The sequence below is a fragment of the Sparus aurata genome, chromosome 11, assembly GCF_900880675.1.
Source record: "Sparus aurata chromosome 11, fSpaAur1.1, whole genome shotgun sequence".
Lineage (NCBI taxonomy): Eukaryota > Metazoa > Chordata > Actinopteri > Spariformes > Sparidae > Sparus > Sparus aurata.
Genome location: NC_044197.1, coordinates 18,973,697 through 18,997,924, shown reverse-complemented (window position 1 = coordinate 18,997,924; position 24,228 = coordinate 18,973,697). Strand labels below are relative to the sequence as shown.

At 40.1% G+C, this 24,228-nt stretch overlaps 3 protein-coding genes across 3 annotated transcripts; all 3 read left to right on the top strand.

The window, feature by feature from the left end:
• The first annotated feature begins 2,055 nt into the window (after positions 1–2,055).
• On the top strand, positions 2,056–6,001 carry LOC115591558 (5-hydroxytryptamine receptor 3A-like). Its single transcript, XM_030433663.1, has 7 exons — positions 2,056–2,202; positions 3,089–3,195; positions 3,310–3,479; positions 3,670–3,833; positions 4,965–5,175; positions 5,397–5,606; positions 5,688–6,001. The coding sequence occupies exons 1-7, from the start codon at positions 2,056–2,058 to the stop codon at positions 5,999–6,001; spliced, it is 1,323 nt and encodes a 440-aa protein (XP_030289523.1).
• A 1,624-nt stretch (positions 6,002–7,625) lies between these two features.
• On the top strand, positions 7,626–12,391 carry LOC115590901 (5-hydroxytryptamine receptor 3A). The gene is made up of 10 exons (XM_030432385.1): positions 7,626–7,949; positions 8,041–8,174; positions 9,057–9,220; positions 9,408–9,452; positions 9,634–9,743; positions 10,016–10,185; positions 10,380–10,540; positions 11,100–11,310; positions 11,444–11,734; positions 11,873–12,391. Exons 2-10 carry the CDS (start codon positions 8,120–8,122, stop codon positions 12,088–12,090), a joined length of 1,425 nt encoding a protein of 474 aa, XP_030288245.1. The 5' UTR covers positions 7,626–7,949; positions 8,041–8,119; the 3' UTR covers positions 12,091–12,391.
• Positions 12,392–13,855: 1,464 nt separating this feature from the next.
• LOC115590902 (5-hydroxytryptamine receptor 3A-like) lies at positions 13,856–21,927 on the top strand. Its single transcript, XM_030432386.1, has 9 exons — positions 13,856–13,952; positions 14,853–15,013; positions 15,109–15,153; positions 15,301–15,407; positions 15,749–15,918; positions 17,945–18,105; positions 18,793–19,003; positions 20,311–20,520; positions 21,002–21,927. Exons 1-9 carry the CDS (start codon positions 13,898–13,900, stop codon positions 21,307–21,309), a joined length of 1,428 nt encoding a protein of 475 aa, XP_030288246.1. The 5' UTR covers positions 13,856–13,897; the 3' UTR covers positions 21,310–21,927.
• Positions 21,928–24,228: the final 2,301 nt, after the last annotated feature.

Sequence of the window (24,228 nt, the reverse complement as noted above, 5' to 3'; positions counted from 1 at the left end):
TTTAAGCCTTTTGTGTTATATTGTGCCTGTCAGAAAATGGAGAAAACCGTTGTATACAAAATAAAATCACTTGAAAAAATTCATTCAGCTTTCGATTGATATTCATTTCAAACATAAAAAGTCACGTCCGGTCCACAGGCAACGGGATCAGAGCAACTTAACCATGTGTAATAAATAAGCAGCTGTCATCAGATCTTTTTAGAAGACCAGTTTTAAAGATCAACAACAAACATTTGTGGAGTCACACACAAACTAAAATAATGATTTGGCAGACTGAAAAGGCTACACTTAACTGCAAACTGACACTCAATCTAATCATTGTATACCCTGGCTGCAGAGATTTATTGAGGTCAGACACTGATTTTGGGAGATAAGGCCTGGTTCTGTTCAGCTTTCAAAATCTCCACAAGGTTTTTAGCAGGGCTGAGGTCAGGGCTCTTTGCTTAAATATAAGTTAATGCAACTTCCTGAATGTAGGTTAGTGGCCTTGAAAACAGAAATCTCCATACATTGGGCAATGTAGTGTAACTTGTATCCCAAATTTGATAAAATATATAGTATGTGGCCAATTGCAATAATATAAGCTGATTTTATGTGGAAAACATGTTTTCATAAAGAACACTGATTAGATTGGGAGTAGATATCTTGCATTTAGCTGTCTGATTGTGCAGAGCTCATCAGAGTGTAAGCAGGAGGGAAACATTTTTGTACCTAGATCTTCTTCAGCTGCTAGATCACATTTAAAAGGTAACTCCATCGATTTCACACATTAAAGTGTATTCCCAGGTCATGGGAATTACTACTGCATATGTGAGAATGTACATGTATTACATATCATCTCTTGAAGTGCAGTAAGTCTGCACATTTTTCCACCTATAATGTATTTACCGAACAGGTCTAACCACCAGCACACCATTCAATCTAACGATCACTTTTATCCTGACTTTAATGATTTTAGCAGTTATGAAATGGAACTATGTACATTAACAAATGTCTGCAATCACAAATTCAAGGTTCATGTAATTTTCTTGAGTATTCCCATTTAATGAATCTTTATACTTCTATTAAACCCCATCTCAGAGGAAAACAACGTGCATTCTACAGCTTTAGCTACTAGTTACTCTGAAAACTGCATTTTTTCCTACCCATCCTGTCCACTGAAAACCGTGTATCTAAATTTGGTTCTCAACCCACCTTAGACTAGCCGGAAAACTCATGGTTTCCTTGGTGACTACAAATATGATGATCTTACAAAATATGATGCAACGATTTAGATAAAACTACCAATACTATAAAGTAACCAGTACTAGAACATGAAATTAACCATCTACAGCAGCACAATGTAGCAAACACATGAATGCAGCAGTAACGTTATTCCAAAAACAAGACTTATATTAGTAAGACACAGCAACCAATTTTCTACAGAGTGAGTACTTTTACTTTTGGTGCTCAAAATTAATTTTGCCGATCATTCTTACTTCCTTGTAATACTGCGTTCATGCAGGACTTTTAGTTGTGGTGGAATATTTTCATAGTGTGTTGCTGATACATTTGCTAAGTGAAGGATCTGAATACTTCTTCCGCCACTGCTTTTTAGTGCCGCCTGTTGAAAGTCAAGCCCTCTAAGCTTCTGTTCATCTTCATCTCTGTCCTCATGCATGGTGAGTACAGCGCCTATACAGTGATGTGTACATACCTCCATACATGTTTATTTACGACTACTTAAATACATACACAGTATATTGTATTGGTATATATTGTCATTGTAAAAACAGGATTGACACAGTAAGAATTGGGGCCCTTCTGAGTGGTTTGATGAAAAAAAAAAGTTTATCTCCACCAACAATAAGTGATGATGAAAAAAAGAAAAACTGAAAAACATCGCAACGTCTTACTTTCAAGAAGAACGCATACTGTAATTTGCAGGGGTTACTTAAGTAACTATACAGTTTGGAGTTTGTGAAATTCTCGCTGCTGATACAGCCACTTTGAGTCTACTATTATAATTATGATGGCACATTACTTCTTCCCTCCGTAGCTCCGTGCAACTCCTTAATGCTGAACTGCTCTCAACCTGACTTGCCGTCCTTGTTTGAAGCTCTGAAACCGGTCTTCACCCTGAGCTCCATTCGACCTGTCATGAACACGTCGACCCCCACCCGCGTCAGCATCGACTTCATCATGTACGGCATTTTGGGAGTGGTAAGCGACCCGACATTAACTGAAAACAAAGTCACTGCTAGCAGACTTATAAATAACCGTTTCATTGTATGTCTTTTAACAGCTTTCTGTCTGCGTACAAACTCACTGTGATTTTGTCGCCCAGCAGTTCATCTTTTGTAGTTTCTTAATGATGAAAATGTCAGTGAAGAAGCAATACATACAATCAAATGTTGGTTCTTTTTCCAGGATGAAAAGGCCCAAATCCTGACTATGTATATCTGGCAAGATTTAGTGAGTACTTGCTTTACAATCAACTTTTTCAACACTGTTGTCTTGCAATTACAAACTTGTTGATCTCTCTCCAGCCTTAAAGATTTTGAAGTTGTCAAATTGGATCATGTCTTCATGGTAAATCAATAGAAAATGAAAGAAAACTGGATACTGCCTGATGTAATCTAACAAAAAAGGCCTAACAGACAACATCACAGCAGTTCAACTCTGACATACTGGGACCATCTAGGCCAAAGAGCTAATACGCCCACCAGACAACCCTAACCACCTGAAAACTCTGTATGTAGTAGGGATGGAACAATAAAAGGTTTTATCACTGATCCTACTAAAACATTACAATTAGTTGACTATGGTGAATTTTAATTTTCAGGATAATCGTGATTCAAGATAATCTTGACTATCCTCCCATAACTGACTTGAAAAAGCAGAGTAGCTCACCAACATTCAACATCAAAAGTCTTTGATGGTTTTTCACAAAAAAGTCTGTGATACAATAAAAAAAGTATTTGTTTCCTTACAAAAGGTTCAAGTGATTCCAGTATGTTTTGTGCCATTTTAGGAATATTTTGATGACAGCTGGGATAATATCGGAAATCGGGATAATCATGAAATGAAATTTTCACATTGTTTGCAGACATGGAGAAACGAGTTTGTCGAATGGGACCCAGAACAGTGCGGTACTACATGGATTACAATTCCAAGAAAACTTCTCTGGGTACCAGATGTGGTCATCAATGAATGGCAAGCACCGTCTTCTCTGTAGAGCAGCGCAGGCTCAGCTGTTTGTTCACTTTATACACTCCACTGTCTCACGTCTCATATTCACTGGGTTTTATGTCTTTCCTCATCCTGCAGCATGGAGCAGAACTCAGCTCCATTTGTCCCATACACTTATGTGTATCACGATGGCTTCGTGTATGATGGACAGCCCGTCAGAGTGGTCAGCTCCTGCAGGCTCGACATCTACACGTTTCCTTTCGACACCCAGAACTGCAGCTTCACCTTCAACTCCTACTTACTTCGTAGTAAGTAGAAACTGATCCGAATCCGTTAACTGCGCTTCAACAGTACTTGAGATTAACGGACTGAGATGTTTGTTGCATCTTTTGTGACACACGTTCTGTAAGTTGAATGTTGCGGATTTGCATTTTGTAAATCAAATTTAAAAGGGTTAAACCTCACCAGAGCTTTAATTATATTATATTTTCCTTTCAGTGACTGCTATGGAGATTCGCCACACGTTAACTACAGGGGAAATCTTACAATTATCTAAAGAAGTGATGGCGACCATGGGGGAGTGGTACCTAGTTGGACTCACAGCTGAGACATTACATACCCCAGCCTCGGATGGAGAGGCTTACCAATTTGTTCGCTTTTTTGTAAGGAAATCATTTAGACTGTAACCATTTAGACTGTAACCGTATAACCACACAATACAACACACAACAGGAAAGATGGCAGGCAGAGGGACAGGATTAATACAGTCTTTTAAAAAAGTGATCCAAAAACAAGGGTTTCGTCTATATTTAGTATTTGTTTACTCAATTATTTGGACAAAAATAATTTTAGGAGTGAGGCTGAAGAGAACAATGAAAATATGAATCAATTTCCGTGCAAAATATGAACTATTTCAGTGGCTTACAATTATTGCTGATGTCATACAGATCGTCTGCCTTGTCAAACATTGGTGTATTCTTATTTTCCATGAAATTCTTGGTCTGCTTCCTTTTTACCTACAAGACCACACCTTAAAAAAAGCACAGGGGGTAAGGGCCTTCGCTCTCAGGATTTATTTCTATTAACTGTCCCTAAAGTCCACATGATACTTAGTAAAAGGGCATCTAAGTATGCTGCTCCTTCAGCCTGGAATCAGTTACAAAATTGTCTGAATCTCCGGCAGCTCGCATCACTGAAGGGTGATTCTAAATGACTTGAAAGAAGTGTAACCTGGCCGTAGACTTTTTGAATGTTGATTCATTTTCAATGACTTGGCAGTTTGTTATCTGTCTTCATTTTAACTGATACATGTTTGTTTTATGACTGTGCAGCAGCCTGTCTTGGCCAGATTTTTCATCTCAATAAGTTTTTCCTGGTTAAATAAAGGTTAAATAAATTAAAATATGAGCAATATCTGTAAAGCCATTATGCTGTTGGCATTCAACACACAAAATTTCACTTTTTTACCTGTAAATTGACCTTCCAGGCTTGCATGTTGTGTTAAAATCTTAGTGTATTCAGCACTGATGTGAACTGGTGTTGAACCACCTAAATCTGAATATTACATGTCTTTAAATATGCTGTAGCTTTTAGAAATTCTTTAATGAAATAAAAAAAAAAACTTCTTAGAGTCATAACATACCTAATACTTACATATTTACATACATTCTTTTTTCACAGGCAGTGTTAAAAAGAGAAAAACACATGACTTATGGTAGAAAACTGTGTACATCACCATTAGCACCAGAAAAACGAGAGGTGAGGTTTACAAGCTGCTGTCGACTCTGCTGCAGGTCTCGGTGAAGCGTCGGTCCACCCTTTACGTGGTGAACCTGCTGATCCCCAGCTGCCTCCTTATCACAGTGGACCTCTTCAGCTTCCTGCTGTCTCCCCGTAGTGGCGACCGCTCCTTTTTCAAGATGACCCTCATCCTTGGTTACACGGTCTTCCTGCTCATCATGAACGACCTGCTGCCCGTCACCGGAGACAAAATACCTCTCATAAGTAAGTTGACAATACCAGTGTGAGTTAACCCTGTACTTTGAGGCTGCTTGTACACAGTAGGTGATTCTGTTGCTGTTTTTCTCAGAGTATGCAATCGACATTCACTTCATAATGATACGCTGAAGGAGAAAACATGTTTTTTGCCAATTTGACTTGTACTTGTGTTTGAAGCAACTTTGTAAACACTGATTGTGAGAGAGCGTGTGTTATTATTGTCCCAGATGTCTTCCTGTGTCTGTGCCTGGCTCTGATGGTGGCCAGTCTACTGGAGACCATCCTCATCACCAACCTGCTGTGTGGCTCCGCTCACTACTCTCCGGCCCCCCGCTGGGTCCGAGTGTTTGTTCTCCACATCCTGGGTCGCCTGGTCTTGCTTCCTCCAAAGTCCAGAGAGCAGGAGGACATGGTCATCCAAAACCCTGCTGCTCAAGGTAGGATATCTGACCTGCAATGTGGTTTAACACGAGCAAGACTATTCACGCAGACATGTGCGTTAGAAGATCTTTGCTCAGGTGTCAGAGCTGGCATCACCTTCTACCTCATGTCCTCCGCAACAGAAATAAACGTCTCCTCTCTGGTGGAAGAGAACAATGAGGCTCCGGAGCAGAAGGGGCCACTGGATGAGGACAAGGCCCTGCAGGAGCTGAGGAGCCTGGGCAGAGACCTCGAGGCCCTCAATCTTTGGGTGCAGCAGCAGCTGAGTGGAAGCCAGAGTGCAGAGGAGTGGATCCAGGTTGGTCTCATCATAGACCGCCTGCTGTTCCTCCTCTACATCCTCTTCATATCTGTCAGCTTCATTACTATGATCATTTTCTGGCTGAAATAATACCAATTATAATCTGTTAACAAGCTTTGTCAAATTACTTAACTTATATACTTGACAGAAATACGTGAGACCTCTGTTATAATCTATTTCAATGTTTTAAATGTTATTTTATTTAAAATGATCTTGTTTACAAGTGAAGCACTGAGTATCTGAAACCAATATCGGAGAGAGAAATTCCTGCTGACTCCTCTCTTGCAGCCAGTTCAGCAGCAAATATTTGCAAGCTTCAACAAGCGTGTAGACTTACAGTCGACACTGTTATGCTCCTCAGGGATGGGTTAAATGCAGAGAACACCTTTCACTACATTGTACAGTGTATGATTGTTTGTGACGAAAAGAGAAATTAAATAAAAATACAGAAAAGATTCTTCTGATAATCTCGTCTACACGAGAAAACACTACAGTGTTGTCCTCATGTCGTACAAGTTCTGTCTCTCTTGATACCACAGGTTATGCTTAGAGAGCAATTTCCCAATGACGTTTGTGACGAACATGATTTTTTCCTAACCCTGACCAAGCGGTTTTTGTTTCGCCACAAATACTGAAGGAGACAGACGTTGGGAGGTGTTGAAACACCTGTTTTTCCGCATCCCAGAAATGGTTGGAAATATCCCCATGGTCTCCTCATTAATAACTGCAGTCACCTGTGTTTGCAAAAAAAGCTACAACACTGCCCTCTTGGATTTTCCTATGTTAGATTAAAAAAGTGATGAAGTTCCCTCGACGTCGGCTCAATGTGCAAGGTTCTCTTCCGATGGAGAAAACTAATAAGGAATGTCAATTTTAAGCACATTTTTCCAAACCATGTTTAAGCATCAAGTTTTTCTCAAGCCATTTGAAGCAAGAGTCAGGTGTCAGGTGAAATTTGTTTCTAATTATGGTCAGGTGACCTTCTTTACTATGGTTGGAATGGTCGGTGATCGGCTCGCCTTAGGAAGCAAAACTACCTGATGAGGTTTTGGAAAGATTCATGCTTTGAGTTAAAATGAGTGTGTAAATCTACACAATGTGGCTGAATGTGGACTGTGCAACGAAGAAAGAAAAAATGCAATCTGATGAATGACTTAAGACATTGCCATGCTGTTAACACGCCATTTGTTGAGACCAGGCTGAAAGAACACGATGACGTGCCCTCTTGGTCGTCCTTCCAGTGGTGAAACATGTAGGCTGCCCCACTACAAAGTGTTCAGGACTGATAAACTGGTCAAATGAGAGCTTCAGCTTCACGCTCAGCCCCCTCTTCACAACGAGAGTCAACACAACATCTACACTACACCGCCTGTTGATCTCATGCTCTATTTTTACCCTTACACGTAAACCAGACCCCGACCTTTACCCTTTGACCATCAGGTATTAAGCAGTTAATGCTGACTGTTGATCACAGAGTCACATGTATTAAAATCAGCAATAAAATAAAAAAAACAAGAACAGCAAACAGCCCTGGAGTATGGACTAAATGTGTAACTCCCACGGGTGGAGGTGTTGAAAAATAAAATGGGTGAGTGGTTACTGGAGGTGTGGAACAACAAGTTCTGTGTTGTCCTGTGTGTGTGTTTATAATCCATCTGCGGATACTGTAATTTTGTGTTTTGCATTTCTATTAACGAGAACTGATTTTCCTCAATCGGACAGAAACATCTTGTCAATGTGAAGGCTGAAAAGCTCCTTTTTTTTTACTTGAGGTTTGCGTTTAACTAAAAAGTAAAATATAACCACAATTTTGCTGGTTAACAGGGCAACTATATGACCAGCCTGTTTATCTTCGTTTGTAGAGATTTAATCTGCATGTGACTGTGTATAAGTACTTTTGTAGTTTATCTTGCTGTGGAGACAAAACACACATGTGGGTCTACAAGTTAACCACATTTTATAGACTCATTTTCTTTTTTAGCGTTTAGTGATGATCGTGTTGTGGGTTGGATTTAAACATGTAGTGGAACTGGTTGAGGTGAGTGCAAGTCTCCAGAGAATTGAGGTTTAGTCGTTTCAGTGTCCTGCTAAGTAGCAAAAACAAGTGTGTGCCTTTCCTCTGCTGGTAGGAGCTGTCTCTGCTTTTGTGTTACACATGATTTGATCGGCGGTGGTGCAGAATAGTCGGTCCTTCAAGAAACATCCAGCATGAGTCCGTCTCAGCAGAGAGTCAGCATCCTCTCAGGTTTACTCTTATTGTCAGGTAATGATTCCTTTTATTCACTCCTTTATTGTTTGGACTTATTGTGCAGTTTATTTTTTGGCTGAAGCATGGTTATGTCTGCATCCTGCCATCAACACTATAATAACAGCAGTTCTGTTGTTATTTTAGTATTATTACATTAGTTAACATGTTTAAATGACTCTTACAGTGTGATGATATTGATGTAATTGTTCTGCTTTGCTACTTCAAATTTCACTTTACACATATCATTCCATATGAGAACAAATAAATGGAGAAAAACCCTGAAAACATTAATCCGTCTTACATCTATCGAGTATACATCTCATTTGTGGTAAATCATGTGTAGTGTTGATTTCAAAATAAAGGAATCTTTCACCTAATTTGAGTTGACATGGTACATCATGTTTGAAGAGTCACTGCTACCTAACTTTTTAACCTCAACTGCCATTATTCTTCTCACTCTTATTCTTCTCATTATTCTGTCAGTATCCTAACATCACACAGCAAATCTGATGTTCCCGTTTGTGATATAATGATTATTCAAAGCTCATTTTCAGCTCCATATCCAAATTATTCTTATTTTCAGATTTTCCATCTCAGTTCAAGTCTGCAATAACATTCTCTTTAGTAGCTTTGGAGCTAACAGATATGGTACCATCACTATGTTGCATTTGAACCGTTTTCAATCAAACCTGTAAATATGTGGTTTTCAAACTTTTTGTGTCCAAGGCACAAAGACGTGCCGGTCAAAATCTCAAGGCACACCTTACTGTTGCTTTACATATGAAAAAAAAAAAAACATGTGTTTCTCAAAATTTGAAATGGGAAAGTTTAAAAGGGCAGTCTAGAAGTAATGAAAGCAACTATCAAGTGTTGTTTTTATCAACTTTTTCCTGTCAGTGTCTCTCTGCTATAGTATACTGACCTGTAAAGAAGGCCACAGCGGTCCAACCTACGAGTCCATGCAGGCTGTGTTTGACCTACAGCCCTTCAGACCAGCAGAGAACCTCAGCAATCCCACCATAACCAACATCTCCTTCACCCTATATGCCGTCCTGGGAGTGGTGAGCGTAACGTTTTTTAAATCCATATTAGAGAAGTTCAGTGTCAAATCGTCATGTCAGCAGATGTTTGATGCACAAGAACTGTCAATCGCTGCAGTTGTTATAGAATATTACATTTCTTAATTTACTTGGTAGCAAGAGGTGTCGATCAGCTTCACATGAAGTTTACCTGTTTAATGTATTTCAGAATGAGAAAACTCAGATCCTCACCACTTTCCTGTGGCTTCGTCTGGTAAGTAGCATGAGAAGACATAACACCCTGTCAATAGATGAGATGCAGTCTGATGCAATATCATCATTTGCCTGTAACCACAGCAGGATCAGATACAGAGATTATAAAATTAGTAAGCAGACCTTTTTCATTTCATAATCAAAGTTGAGGATTGCGTTGTTCCTCATTCGTTTCACTGCAGTACTGGCACCATGAGTTCCTGATCTGGGATCCTGATGAGTGCGATGGCGTCACCAGGATTTCTCTCCCTGTGAAGAATCTCTGGTCTCCAGACATCATCGTGTATGAGTTGTAAGTTCTCCAGCTGTAATAAGTCCCCAGGGGGTCTAGCATGCACAAAATAAATGGTTCATTACAGAGTAGTTAGAGCTCCGAGACGGATGGGTGCACTTACCACCCTCTCACATCAAGTTTAAGCTTCAGTGTCACGGGTTTATGCTCACACCAATTCATTAACTTATGCAGACAAATGCAGAATAACTGTGACAGTTTCTCAAAACGTTTTTTCTTTCCCTGTGTTTTTATTTATTCAATCCTCATCTTTCCACTTCCAATGCTCCCAGTGTAGATGACGATGTTTCCCAAGCGTGTCCTTACGTCTACGTGAACCACACAGGTCACATCCGCTGGGACAGGATGCTGCGGCTCGTCTCAGCCTGCAACCTAAAGATCTTCAGTTTTCCCTTCGATGTGCAGAATTGCACCTTTACATTTGGCTCCTACATGCACACCAGTAAGAAAAGGCATCACCCAATGATAAACTCATCCAGTCATTAGCTTCACTTGGACAAATAGAATTTAAAGCTGGTTAAATAGTGGGCCAGAAAATGAAACTGCAGCGTCCTGCACGTTTTTGAGCTTTTTGCCGGAAATATAAATCTATATATACTCTTTGTTTCTTTGTCGCATTGTGTTTTCTCTCCACAGTAAGGGATGTGAGGGTCAGTCCAGCACTGACTTTTAAGGAAATGTCTGAAAACTCAAAGCGTTACCTGGAAGCCAGTGGAGAGTGGGAGCTGGTGGACATACTGGGGGATACCTCCATCCTCCAGTTTGGGATTGACGAGTGGGATATCATCACCTTCTGGGTGAGGAAAACCACTGTGTTTACTACTGTAATGTCTGCAAATGTAACAGGCACAAATAAAATGTCTTCCTATTACACATAGCGCAGCAAAGGCTCACGATTAACATGTTATATCATGTTTGTTTAATCTGTACTGAAGCTAAAGTGCATAACGTACAGACATGATAATGATATCAATCAAAGCAATGGGTGTATTTCCGAAAATGTCAATATATTATTTAAAAAGCAGCTATAACCTATATTTTGCACCATTGCATCAAATGATGAAGCCAAAACAATGTGACAGAGCTGAATGTCACATTCCTGAATCCTAAAAAAAATATATTATATACCTCAACACACATGAAGATGGCAAACATAAGCCAGTTAACACAGAATTAAGAACTTATAAAAACAGATGTATTCTCAAGAATATCCCTTTTTCCCTCCTGAGATAGTTAGGTTGTAACTTAAACATCTGTCAGTTATGAAAAGTAACCTACCATCATTTTTTATTTTTGACCTAAAAGTTGTGCACAGTAAAGATGGTGAGTCTCTTCACACTGATTCTTGTCCACTAGGTGGTCATAAGGCGGCGACCAGTGCTCTATGTGGTCAACCTGCTGATCCCGAGCTCCTTCCTCATGCTCATCGACATCCTGTCTTTCTACCTGCCCCCCCACAGCGTCGACCGCGCCTCCTTTAAGATGACCCTCATCCTGGGCTACACCGTCTTCCTGCTCATAATGAACGACCTGCTGCCCAGCACAGCAAACGGCACACCCATCATAGGTCAGACCACAGACGTGAAAACTCAAAAGAAATCACATCCAACTCTGCCAACTCTCTGTAGATTTATTTTGGCCGTCTCCTGGTTTAACATCAAGTTGATCCTTTTTAATCTCTTGATCTATCCCTCAACAAGGTATCTATTTCTCTGTGTGTCTGGCCCTCATGGTCATCAGTCTACTGGAGACGGTCATCATCACCAACGTCCTCCACCACAACTCGATGAAATATCAAGAGGTTCCGAACTGGGTGAGGGTGGTTGTCCTAAAACACATCGCCAACCTCATCTGCTACCAGTGGCCGGAGGACATCCAGGCCCCGTCTGTGGCACAAACAGATAAAACCGAAAGCTCAAATGTAGGTTCAGGGCCGTGGATCATCCCGCCGGCCAGCCAGGCACCTGCTCAGATCCCAGCCAGCAACGGAGGTAACCTAACATGTACAGATCCCACAACAGATCCCTAATATAACCTTTGTCAGTTGGTTCTAAAGGTTGCAGCTGGCAGTCACTGCGTGTAAACTGTGATCCCTCATCTCGCTATCTATCTATCTATTCTCCTACCAGGCACGGTTGCTATGCCTGAACTGCAACAGATCTGTCAGTACCTGGGTGACCTCCGAGCCCACCTCATCTCGATGCAGAAGGAAAGCGAGCTGCAGGAACAGTGGTGCCACGTGGGATATGTCCTCGACTACCTGCTCTTCCGCATCTATCTGCTCCTCATCTCCTGTTACGCCCTGGTCATCATCTCCATGTGGTGCATCTGGATCAGCCAGACCTAAGTGGACATGGCTTGGATTTGAACTTTGGCTGGTATTCAGTTCGCGGCCAAATCATAAGTTGTCTGAATAACAAGTTAAACAAAACAGTTGGAAAACCAGTGGGCAAAAGAAAGTAATAATTTAGTAATCGTTGTTTCTGTGTTTGTTTAAAGTTTGTTTTCTGTGTTTGATTTTGCAAAGTTAAGCCATTTGCATGCTGCACTGGTGGTTTGTTGTCCTGGAGGCTGGAAGATTTTAACTTCATTATAATTATCATCATCATCATCAACAGACAACGTTAACTATTCCCTTGGGTTAATTGATAAGTTAATTAACCCCCCTGCATTCTAAGCTCCAGACCTCTTCTCTGTCAATGATATCATTTAGCTTCTTTCTCTTGCTGTCTTCTTTCTCTCCATGTCAAACAGCGTAACAAGACCATGCCTGCCACCACAGAAAAATAACTGGCACAAATGTTCACTTTCAGTGGTCCCGATGCTAAAACTCTAGAGGTGCTTGTAGTCGTTGTTATCGTACAGTACCAAGCTGGGTACGGAAGCCCAGAGGGGCAAGATTCATTTTCTATATCTGATCTAAATTATACAACTCATAAACACAGGAGAGAAAATTATTTAGTTCTGGTTTATGTTGTTGCTATTAGTGATCATAAATCTGATGAGCGTCCCGCAGGGTTTGATTCTTGGACCCCTTTTATTAATGCAAAACAGTAATATCATTATAATATGTGGTTATATGACCTACTTTCACCATTAGACCTCTTTTCCTGTCTGATTACAAACAGCCTGATACTTAGAATACATTTCTGTTTCATTCCCATTGCTTTACCTGACTTGATTAAAGGTCATTTGAGCTGAGTCCAAATCAATCGCTTTTGACTCCAGAATTGCTTTATTTTCCGATGGAGATAATTTTGTGGTTTGTGGGATGTGAACCTGAAATGTTTTACGTAAATGAATGAACACAAAAATGTCCAAATAAACCCATGTATCAGAATATTGACATGTGGCATTCTGTCTTCAAATCAATCTGTATTGCTTCCGTTACTTGTCTTGTTTAAACACCCTTTAAACACCCTGATGTCCTGACAGCACGTGAGATGGTGGACGAAATCCTTATTTTATTTCTCATATGTCTCAAACTCTGTTTTCTTATGTAATGAGTAAGTATTATGGTCCTCCTACATAACTATTCAGCTAGCTGGCTAACATGACATTGGTATTGCTAATTTGTGCATGACAGTCCCACATTTTGACCTATTTAAATGTTGCATTTGTCCCTTTCGTGGCAAGTGACGCCAGTCCAGAGGCCTCATCCTGTCCTAGTCAGCAGCCCTGATTGACAGTACTTTTGTTCATGACTAAATCAACAGATAACATTCCCATCAGCCTCAGTTGTATTGTATAAGTGCTTAGCAAATATAAGGATCTTAAGACTATTGAATAACTATTGAGGCAAAGCTACCTACTCAATACCTACAGTCCTATACAGACTGACAGCTACAAGCCATACGCAAACTGTTGTTTGCTTTGGCAGAAGATGACTGAAAAACCTGTTGTACAATTCAAGCACACTGTATGCACACATCAGATCATCAGATGATGGTAATTTGCAAACAAATGCCCTAGGTCACGCTACCGGGTGATATATATATACTACAGTCAATATTGTCCTCTGGAGGTAGTTTCACACCTCACCTGTTAATCGGTAAAGTCATGTCTCTCTGTCAAAACGTCTCAGTCTGATGGAGACAACTGAGGACTACTTTTGTTTTGTGCTTTTCAAGATAAAGGCTTAACTTAGACTCAAAATGGGCGAGGTAAAGCCCACTGAGCTCATCTTCATCTGTTTCATGCTGCTTCACGGTAAGACATTTTGACTTTCCACAAAATCCGCAAAGACGAATGACCTGTTGGCAGGTCAGTTACTGCTGCACCTCCACGGTGGGAACTGTTCAAAATACAGAAATAATGATTAAGTTTTATTGAAGTCTCCTTAAATTAGATTATACACATTTGTCTAGATTAATTGTATAACAGCTACATGGCACATTAAGAAACACAGTTTGTGTTTATTCATTAATTATTTCTCACTTTTATTTTTCAAAGAGAAATCTGAAATTTCATGTCTTTCATTTTGTTTATTAAAAGACTATCAAAGTCTGGTATTTATTATATAGCTGGACTGATTTAAGAAGCAGTACCACCTATTTTATCTGATAAGGCAGCCTTTATAAACAGTTAACACGTTGTAACTGATGGCTTTTTTAATTATTCATTATTATATATACTAAAGTATTATTTTTTGTTTTGGGGGACATTTAAAAATATGCTTTTATTACTGGCAGGAAATGAGGGACAGAGAAAAACACAGAAACAGGCCATTAATAAGAACGAATTTGGTTGCCAGGTTGTGGAAATTAACGATTGATAAAGCCTTAAGCTTTAATTAAAACGCTTTTGTGTGTGACTCGAAAGGAATTTCAGTTTACAGATGTATCAGAGGAAAGAGGCAGTATAGTGACCAAACTACAGTTGCGTTCGTTTCATTTTTACCCCATCATCTCTGTTGCATGTGCTAATTATCTCATCATACGAGGAGCTGATGAGCTGGCGAGTTATTGTGAGACCATATTATTGTCGTACCAACAGCCATATTTGGTTCGCTAATGTGCACAGCAGACAAATAAAGATCTGCAATGCTACTTCTATGTACATGAGCAACCTCATAAATCTTGTTTTCTACTTTTCCTCTCATGAACTCAGGTTTTGTTGCTGCATTGAACTGCACCAGCCCAACCCCTAAAGCCCTGATACACGCACTTGAGCGCAGCTTGTTACCTGATAAACTGGTGCGTCCTGTGAAAAGCTTTTCAGAGCCATTGAACATAACCATCAGCATCACTGTGGTGGGGCTTTTAGGAGTGGTGAGTTCACACAAAACATTTTCATTCGAGCTTTTAGAAAGACATCGATTTAAATCCGTACTCGATGTTCATTACTGGCTCCGTCTCACTGACAGGATGAAAAAGCCCAAACTCTCACAACGGTCTTGTGGCAAGTTCTGGTAAGTTGTCAGTGCACTGACGAAAAGAGCAATTTAAAGTCTTTGGCCTTTTTTTTATGTGATAATATTGATTTTTTTATTCTTATCATCATTAGGTAACTGTTTTCTAACACAGTGAATATATCTTTGTTTCTGGATGAAACTTAGGAGTGGAAGATAGAGGGACTGAGCTGGGACGAGAAGGAATGTGGAACCACAAGGGTGTCCGTCCCCCGGGAGATGCTTTGGACCCCCGATGTCATCATCTCCGAATTGTATGTTAAAAGGGAGTTGAGTAGTTCCCCAAATTATCATCCAAACTGGAGTAATGAGTAAATTAAAAACCTGAAATGTTTTCGGCATTTGGTAAGCAATCTTAGCGTGGCGGAAAAACAGTATATCTACATGCATTTTTTGCTTTTTAAATGCACTTTTTCCATCAGTTTAATGCAAAACAAATAGGGCATTTAGTTGGAGTTCTTTGAAAACGACAAAAATGAGTGAACAGCTTGAGAGGGATTCTTGCCTTCACTTTCCCCTCTCCTATTAGAAATTAAACTAATTATTCACACATGTGCATATAGTTAATGTTCGTTTTTATTCTCTTCTTTTGCAGCATGGAAGAGGACAAATCTCCAGGAACTCCCTACGTCTACTTATACAACACAGGTCATGTATTTGATGACAAGCCAATGCGAGTGGTCAGCTCCTGCCAGTTAGTGATCTACACTTTCCCCTTCGATGTCCAGAACTGCTCTCTGACCTTTGGGGCGTATCTACACTTTGGTATGGCTGATGGAGTACAAACACACCAAAAAATCACCACGGGACGAAATGTAGCTGTGAATGCTAGAAAAAAGTCTAATGCAAACAGTGATTGGAGTTGGCAAATGTTGACTGGAGATTAACACAATTCTTAATCCCTAACTTGAGGCGTTGTGTTAGTGCTGGTAAAGAAACGACGCTGCAGGGATGATGTATTATTTCTGTAGGCCCCGACATCATCGTTCCCCTGACAGAAAGGGTGTTTACTTCCATTTTTTGATGGTTCACATAGCTTAAGCTAGCATTAGCCACTAAACACTGACACTACAAAAATAGCAACGCGTCAAATTTTACGCTTCAATGCATAAACTCATCAGTTCTCACACCAATGTCATGTCAGTTTACAATTTTACTGTTAGGAGTTAACTAGTTAGCAGTAGTGAGAGACAGTTAGTTTAGCAATAGGGAGAGACACAGTTAGCTTAGCATCCCTGCTGGAAAAACCAGCATAGACCAGCATATGTTGTGTTTTGGTGCTGGTATGCTGGTGACCTGCATCCCATGCTGGTGCTGGTATGTTGATGCTGGTATGCTGGTGAGGAGGAGTGAATTTGGCAGTGAAAATCCAATACAGGGCACAGAGTCAGTGAGGTTGTCACAGAACACCAAGTTTATTGAATATAAGCTTCAAACCTTCAAGATTTTGGGCTCATTTGAGGGCACCCGAAACAAACTGCACTATAAATGCAATACTTAGTTTGTTGCTTCCATTTCCCTCACAAGTTTAAGTTAACAATTTTTATAAAGTTTTTCTTTTGTATGTATGTACAATGTATGTATGTATGTATAATTTCTTCTGTCAGATGTTGAGCACACATTTGTTAAAATCCAATAAAATAAGCCATCCAGCTGACAGGTGTGGCAAATCAAGATGCTGATTGAACAGCACAGGTGTTCCCTGCTAGCATGGGCAGGGAACTTCCCATGCTGGTGCTGGTATGCTGGTATATTGGATTGGTGACAAGCTTCCTCAGCAACATCACCAGCAAGACTATGCTGGTAGGCCATCATAATTAATGGGACCTTGCTGGTGGACCAGCTTCTTCATGCTTCATCCACCAGCTAAACCAGCACCAAACCAGCATATGCCTGCATAGACCAGCATGTAAAATCGTGCTGGTCTATGCTGTTTTTTTCAGCAGGGATTAGGGAGAGGCAGTTAGCAGTATGGAGAGACACAGTTAGCTTAGCAGTAGGGAGAGAGACAGTTAGCTTAGCATTAGGGAGAGGCAGTTAGCTTAGCAGTAGGGAGAGACACAGTTAGCTTAGCATTAGGGAGAGGCAGTTAGCTTAGCAGTAGGGAGAGACACAGTTAGCTTAGCAGTAGGGAGAGACAAAGTTAGCTCAGCAGTAGGGAGAGGGACAGTTAGCTTAGCATTAGGGAGCAGTAGTTAGTAGTAGGGAGTGACACAGTTCGCTTACCATTAGGGAGAGGCAGTTAGCTTAGCAGTAGGGAGAGACACAGTTAGCTTAGCAGTAGGGAGAGACAGTTAGCTTAGCAGTAGGGAGAGACACAGTAAGCTTAGCAGTAGGGAGAGACAAAGTTAGCTCAGCAGTAGGGAGAGACACAGTTAGCTTAACCTTCCTCAGAGGACAAAGAGCAGCATTATAACATTTGATACACGTTATATGATACAAAAGCAAATACTTTTAAAGATACTGATTTTAAAATATAATAACACACATATATAACACACAGCTTGGACACATTTATTTAAACCTGGAAGTAAAAAGCACTGGATGTAATTAAACAGTAGTGTTGGTTGAATGCTAACGTTAGCTAATGGGCTATCTAATATGTTTGGTCATTTTACCTGTTAAATCTTTTAAATTGCTGATCAGTCAGGAAGTGTTGAAGTAATCACTTTTCAGAATGCGGTGTGTTTACATGACTTGCGATGAGGAACATGCTCTGGGTGTCGATGGTTGTGAACACAAAACTTCACTTTGAGCTTCGAGTAACTCAAAACTAAAACTGTTCTTCAAGCTTCGGACATCAGGATGATTCAGGGCTCCACAGCTGCAATGATGCTGCAGGAGTCCAAAGCAGTGCTGCAGACCAACGGGGAGTGGGAGCTGGCAGACATCGCTGTGGGTCAAACCACCCTGACGATAGACGTGGGAAGTTACTCTGAGATCAAATACTATGTGAGCACTTTTAATCATCCTTTATGACCCCAAAGCAAATCTCTGTTTGATTTGAAAGAAACACGTACACGTAAATCAGAAAGAGTTAACTGCATGTTTAGCTGTGTTCTGGAGCTACAATCATGATCATTATGAACATTTTAATGATATTTTTTATTATGTTATATTACACACATACTGTATAGAATTCACATTCACAGTCACATTAAGAGAGAAAATATAACTTTAATACTAAATGAAATATGAGTGGCCTCAAGGTCCAAAAGGTCAAAGAGGTTGTGTTTTCTGAAATGTGGTTGTGTTTTTTTAGCCTCAGGGCCACCGTACAATCCCAATCTTTTGCGATTATTCTGTTATCATTTTTCTGACAAGACATCAGACTTCATGACTGACATGAATACATGACTTCAGCGTCATTTCTAGCTCTGGCTTCACACAACACATTAGGGATGTTGGAAGTACCAACAGAAAAAGAGGCTGCCTAAGCCAAACCTTAGCAGTTAGATGGTTGCAGCGCATGTTTTTGTATGCCTTTCATAGTAGGTTTTTTACATGTATTCACTGGTGATTTATTAAAGCAAAAAAGTGAAAATCCACACAAAAATTGCCAGCGGTTGCAGGGTAACCTACCTCCAACATCAGAGAGAATTTAATCTTGATGCGTTGTTCTTTCTGTGCCTCCCTAAGATCATTCTGAGACGGAGGCCGACCCTCTACGTGGTGAACCTGCTGATCCCCAGCTGCTTCCTCGTCACGCTGGACCTCTTCAGCTTCATGCTGCCTCCCCACAGTGTGGACCGGTCCTCCTTCAAGATGACGCTCATCCTGGGCTACACGGTCTTCCTGCTCATCATGAACGACCTGCTGCCCGTCACCGGGGAGCAAACACCTCTCATGAGTGAGCGACACCTATGACAGTGTTACTTCTTTAAACTCAGTGAAGGGTGAAGGAGAGTGAGGGAGGAAAAGTTCTCTGGATATGGTACTATTTCTTCATTTGAAGTTAGTTCCAATTAAAGTGTACAGTGACAGTTTCTGAAAAATATATACTGCTGTTGAACGTTAAAAACAAACAAACAGAAAGTTCAGCAGTTTGGTTGCTGATTTGGTTTCCTTTCACATAAAACTAATCCATTCATAGTTGTGTTTGCATCTATGGGTACATTGCAAAAATCAACTGTTACTGGGTCATTCGGCAGACTTTTACTGGTGCTAACTTACCAAAATGTAAAGAAATATATTCAAACAAAAATATTGCACTACCAATATTTGCCTTACTGAGACATTGCATTTCCCTTTTACACATTACTGATATTCCGTAGTGTGGCGATTCTAGACTCTGACGGGGCCCTAGGCAAAACTTCACAGGGGGCCCATTGAGCAAGCGTTCATAACCATTATGTCATAAATAATATGACAACAGCTACATTTCTTTTTATTTCAAAGAGTGCCACTTTTGTGAATCTACGCGAAGTTGTGTCAGTATGTGCACTTTTCCGGATGGCTCAACACCTCTGGCCATGGTGCGAGGTCATCTGATATTAGCAGATGAGTGGTGGTATTACCTCCATTTTTTGTTTGTTTGTGGCTTTGTCTCCACTTTGTTGACATTAGGTTTGTTGATAATGCGATCAAGCACATGCCACATGAAGAGGGAGTAGGTGAAGTCAGGCGGGGCCCCCCAGCACGCACCATCATCTCAAACCTTATGCATTGACACTGCTGTTGTTTGAAGTTCGTCATCTTACGGGCCCCGAGCAATTGCCTGCCTTGCCTGTTGGCCGCCGGCGCCCCTGGTAGTGTGTACACTATGTCAAACTGAAATAAACCTCTGCACGCGAGGCAAGAGAGTAAACATATTCACCTGGATCTTCACCAGCAGTGGTACAACCCTAAATGCGTGCGTGCCACTGAGCTCCACGCTTCACTGAGTGTGTTTGCTTGAACATTAGGCGCTCTGGTTCTGCTCCAGGTCTCGTCATAAGACCTGCCTCCGGGCATATGGTCAGAATCCTGGCAGCTGTGATAATTATGTATACAGGCAGATGAATGAGCAGGTTTCTCAGGTTTCTAACATAAACATCATTTCCAAAAAAAGGATCCCCAAAAAAAAAAAAAAAAAGGCATGGCTGAAAAAGGTAAAAGCACACAATACTCACTGAAACGTCCTCCTCATTTTTTTTTTGCTGTTGCTGTTTCCCGCAGATGTCTTCTTCTCCCTCACCCTGGCACTGATGGTGACCAGCCTGTTGGAGACGGTGTTCATCACTAACATCCAGTTCAGTTCCAGCCAGTACGGTGCCGTGCCTCACTGGATCAGGATCCTGGTGCTGCGGTATATGGCTCTTTTGGTTTGTCTCAAGCCACAGAAACCGAGCAACAGAGTCACAGTCAACCTCAACTCATCTCCCACTGGTAGATATATAATTATAACTTGATTTTCGCTATAAATCACATGAGAACTTGACCAGTTAGTTGAGTCAATAACTGAAAGAACAACATGTTACGCACCAGGGAAAATGACACTGCTTTGTTTTCGTCACCCCCCTCTTGTCGAACAACTTCTAGGAATCATGATATTTTGTAAGAACAAATCTCCACGTGAAGTTCCTCATGTGTGAGCTGCAAAAAATTGTGTGTGTATATAAAATATTAGGCCTGTAAAAAGTGTTTTCTGTAGAGCTGCCTACATTTTCATTTTCTTTATCACCCCATTTTAAAGTGTAGCAACCCCAGTAAGCAACATTCTTAACTTGGTGTAAAGATGGCACAGGTTGGTGGGAAACTGTACAAAAGTGGTGGAAAGTGTTCAGACAATCTGTACTCAAGTACAAGCACGGTTACATTTCCTGAAATATTACTCAATCATACACATGCTTTTTCTTTGTTTTAACAGAGCCAGCCATGAATGCCAGCATCGCCAGCATCTCAGTTCAAAACATCTCTGATAATGCCACCCCTGAGAAACCCCCCGCGGCCCCTCCGGACCCGGGCCTGGTTGAACTGAGGAAGCTGAGCAGAGACCTCACGGCTATCCGCCGCCAGGTGGACCAGCACTCCCAGGGGAACAGTTCCTCCAAGGACTGGCTAATGGTCGGGGTCGTCATCGACCGTCTGCTGTTCTGCTTGTACATTGTCTTCATCAGTGCCAGCTTCATCACCATCATCTGTATCTGGGCCTTCAACGACTCCATTGGAGCATAATTTTTTTTTCCGGCAATAGATGCATGATATTGCGTTTGAGTCAAAAACACGCACTACAGAAGATGAAGGCCTGTGAACACAAACAAAAAGAGCCACAACCTGAAACCTGTAATAAAGTCAGATTGGCAGACTGACACAGTCTAACTGTAATTTACGCGTTAAGACTGAGATTTGACTACTGATTTCATTTTGTATTTTTTAAAGCATAAAACCAAAAAGAAGGACAGCATCAACAACAAACACAACTAAGAGAGAGGTTAATTGCTCATGAAGGTCTTTACATTATTTATAGAAAAACTGCAGTTACTGTGTTGAGATTTGAGAATGTCTTTTAATTTGTTTTTGGTTCGTGTTCAAACACACCATGGCAACGTAGCAACATAGCATTTCAATGCAAATCCCTCCACTTATGCGATTGGCTGCAGGCGCAATGAACATTCCGTTTGCAAATACTTGTGATTGGCTGGTTGGATGCTGGGTGACTAGCCGACTGTTCGGTCGGACCGACTTAATTCTAAATGCATGAAGGAAGCCTGCCTTTTAATATGTTCATTATAATTTCTGTGTGTTTGTTCGATTTCAATCAAACTTATAATGAATTAAAATCGTCTACTGCTGCTTTAATTGTATTAATAGAGGCGCTAGATAGAAACTTTGGGTTGCCTTTAATAACGTGTACACTACATACTGAAAATCATCCAGATCATCGTCATGTGTTGCTGTAAAAACAAGCAGTGAATGTTTAAATACTGATCCCAAGAAACATTTTCAAGATTGTCCAGCCCACACAGTTCAGCTTTACTGCTCGTCAGTTGTGGTCATTGAGGTTTAAGCTCTGCTGAAAAAACGATTATGTTGCGTTACATCCACTAGATCAGGGGTTCTTAACCTTTTCGACCTTAAGGCCCAATTTTTTCAGTGCAGAGTGGCCCGGGGCCCATTAAATATTAATACTGTATATGCAGTGGGGAAGCTAGTTTGCAAGCGTAGCATGTAAAACTACATGTAGTTCAGCCTGGCTGTAGTTTTAACAAACTGCATTTCTACTCCTGGAGAAATGTGGTTTGTAAAACTACTGCTAAAAAAAGTAGCTTTAGCAACTACTTATTCTCATTATACTCATTTAAATCAGCGTTAAATAAATCAACATATGATGTATATGAAACAAAATATAATAGCCTACAAAAAATTCACATACAAATATGCCTCTCAAGTTTTATTTTTTAAAGAACAAAGCTGACATTTTTGGTCAACATCACAGGAACTTCAGAGGCACTAACACTTCGGCACTAGAACTAGATGTCACATGAGCAGTCTCTCAAAGTTTTTATCAGACAGCTGGATCCATTTGGCACTATAAACATCTTTACCAACACTAAAAAGCCGCTCACATGCTGCACTAGCTGGGACACCAGTGTTGAACTTCTTCAAAGAAAATAAAATAAAATGTATATTATATAGATCTTTTATTTCTATATTTCTATATATATATATATATTTATATATATATATATATATATATATATAAATATATATATATATATATATATATATAAATATATATATATATAATGAAAACTCGTCTTATTTGCCAAAATTGTAGTTAGTACATTGAGTGGTTAAACTACAAAAAATTACCCAAAAAGTAGTTGAATTACTTGACGCAGCACAAAATATGAATGTAGTTTAACTACCAGCAAGTTACAGCAAATTGTAGTTAAGCTGTGTAGTTCAACTACATGTAGTTTAAGTCTCCCCAACACTGCATATAGGTTTAATTGATCTCACTCTTGGTTTGATTTGTATTCAATAATAAGTCAAATCCACTTACAGTTTAACATGGTAATACGTTAATAAAGTTGAATAAATAATACAATTACGTGATTATACGTGATAACCACAAAGATTTTTAATGAACTTCTGTCAACATATTGTGGGCATGGGCAGAAGAAAGTTTCACAGAACAGTTTCTTAATTTTAAAAAGGGTCCTGAATCGTCAACGCAGTAACATACAGTGACCACAGTTTAACTCACCAGTTTACCAGTTTAAGGCTGGTATGTAACACTGTTACTGTGACGATAAATGACTTAAATATTGAATCTGTGTCTATAATAACCACACCCTGACATGTAAATGTGACATCTGTCTTGATTCATTTAATTTAACTTAAAATATGGACAACTGACTGCATAATATATGAATCAGAAACAGAAATGATTTACAGCAGCTCCCATTCAAAGTCAAGAATATGCAGAAAAATAGTAGTAGTAGTCATAATAATAATAATAATAAACTATATATGCTGCATATTTATAATAGAAGCCTACTGCAACTGTACGTTTTTTTTCACCGTTTAACATTACTTTATACATTATCATTTTTTATAATGTTCTGTCATGGAGTACATCACTTCACTGCTAACAGAAAAGAAAGCAGCTCACTGCCAGTTACAGCTTCTTATCGTGATCTGCAGTCTTTGTTAATTTTTTGTCATGATTGTTATTATTAGTACCCATCAAAAATCACAGTTACATGTCAGGATGTGGTTATTATAGACATATTCAATATTTAACTGTCATGTATCATCACAGTAACAGCGTTACATACATTAACAGCTGTAAACACATAAAAACATTAGAAAACACATCATGTGGTCCCCTTTAAACGCTGGGTGGAGGTGTATATTTGGGTAAATAACCGCCAATGCAGAGCCTAATTTATTTTGAAAAAACATCAAGGAAGAAAACGTGACCACTGACACTGCACGTTTTTCTTCTTCGCCTTTTTCACGTGTTGCGCCCAGAAGGATGCCAGAGAATTCACAGAGAAGCTGGGGAAGTTTGTGACATTTTCATCCCGGAGTTTTGTGAGGAGGGAATTAAACGCCTGTCCCAAATAAACGCCTGGTCTGTTAAGT

Bases quoted from the DNA above. Each gene is read 5' to 3' on its own strand.
- LOC115591558 (XM_030433663.1), top strand. From the start codon at position 2,056: ATGCTGAACTGCTCTCAACCTGACTTGCCGTCCTTGTTTGAAGCTCTG. The intron at 3,196-3,309 runs GCAAGCACCGTC...CTCATCCTGCAG, and splicing joins GATGTGGTCATCAATGAATG to CATGGAGCAGAACTCAGCTC. The intron at 3,834-4,964 runs GTAAGGAAATCA...ACTCTGCTGCAG, and splicing joins ACCAATTTGTTCGCTTTTTT to GTCTCGGTGAAGCGTCGGTC.
- LOC115590901 (XM_030432385.1), top strand. From the start codon at position 8,120: ATGAGTCCGTCTCAGCAGAGAGTCAGCATCCTCTCAGGTTTACTCTTA. The intron at 9,453-9,633 runs GTAAGTAGCATG...GTTTCACTGCAG, and splicing joins CTTTCCTGTGGCTTCGTCTG to TACTGGCACCATGAGTTCCT. The intron at 10,186-10,379 runs GTAAGAAAAGGC...TTCTCTCCACAG, and splicing joins TGGCTCCTACATGCACACCA to TAAGGGATGTGAGGGTCAGT.
- LOC115590902 (XM_030432386.1), top strand. From the start codon at position 13,898: ATGGGCGAGGTAAAGCCCACTGAGCTCATCTTCATCTGTTTCATGCTG. The intron at 15,014-15,108 runs GTGAGTTCACAC...TCTCACTGACAG, and splicing joins TGGTGGGGCTTTTAGGAGTG to GATGAAAAAGCCCAAACTCT. The intron at 15,154-15,300 runs GTAAGTTGTCAG...GATGAAACTTAG, and splicing joins CGGTCTTGTGGCAAGTTCTG to GAGTGGAAGATAGAGGGACT.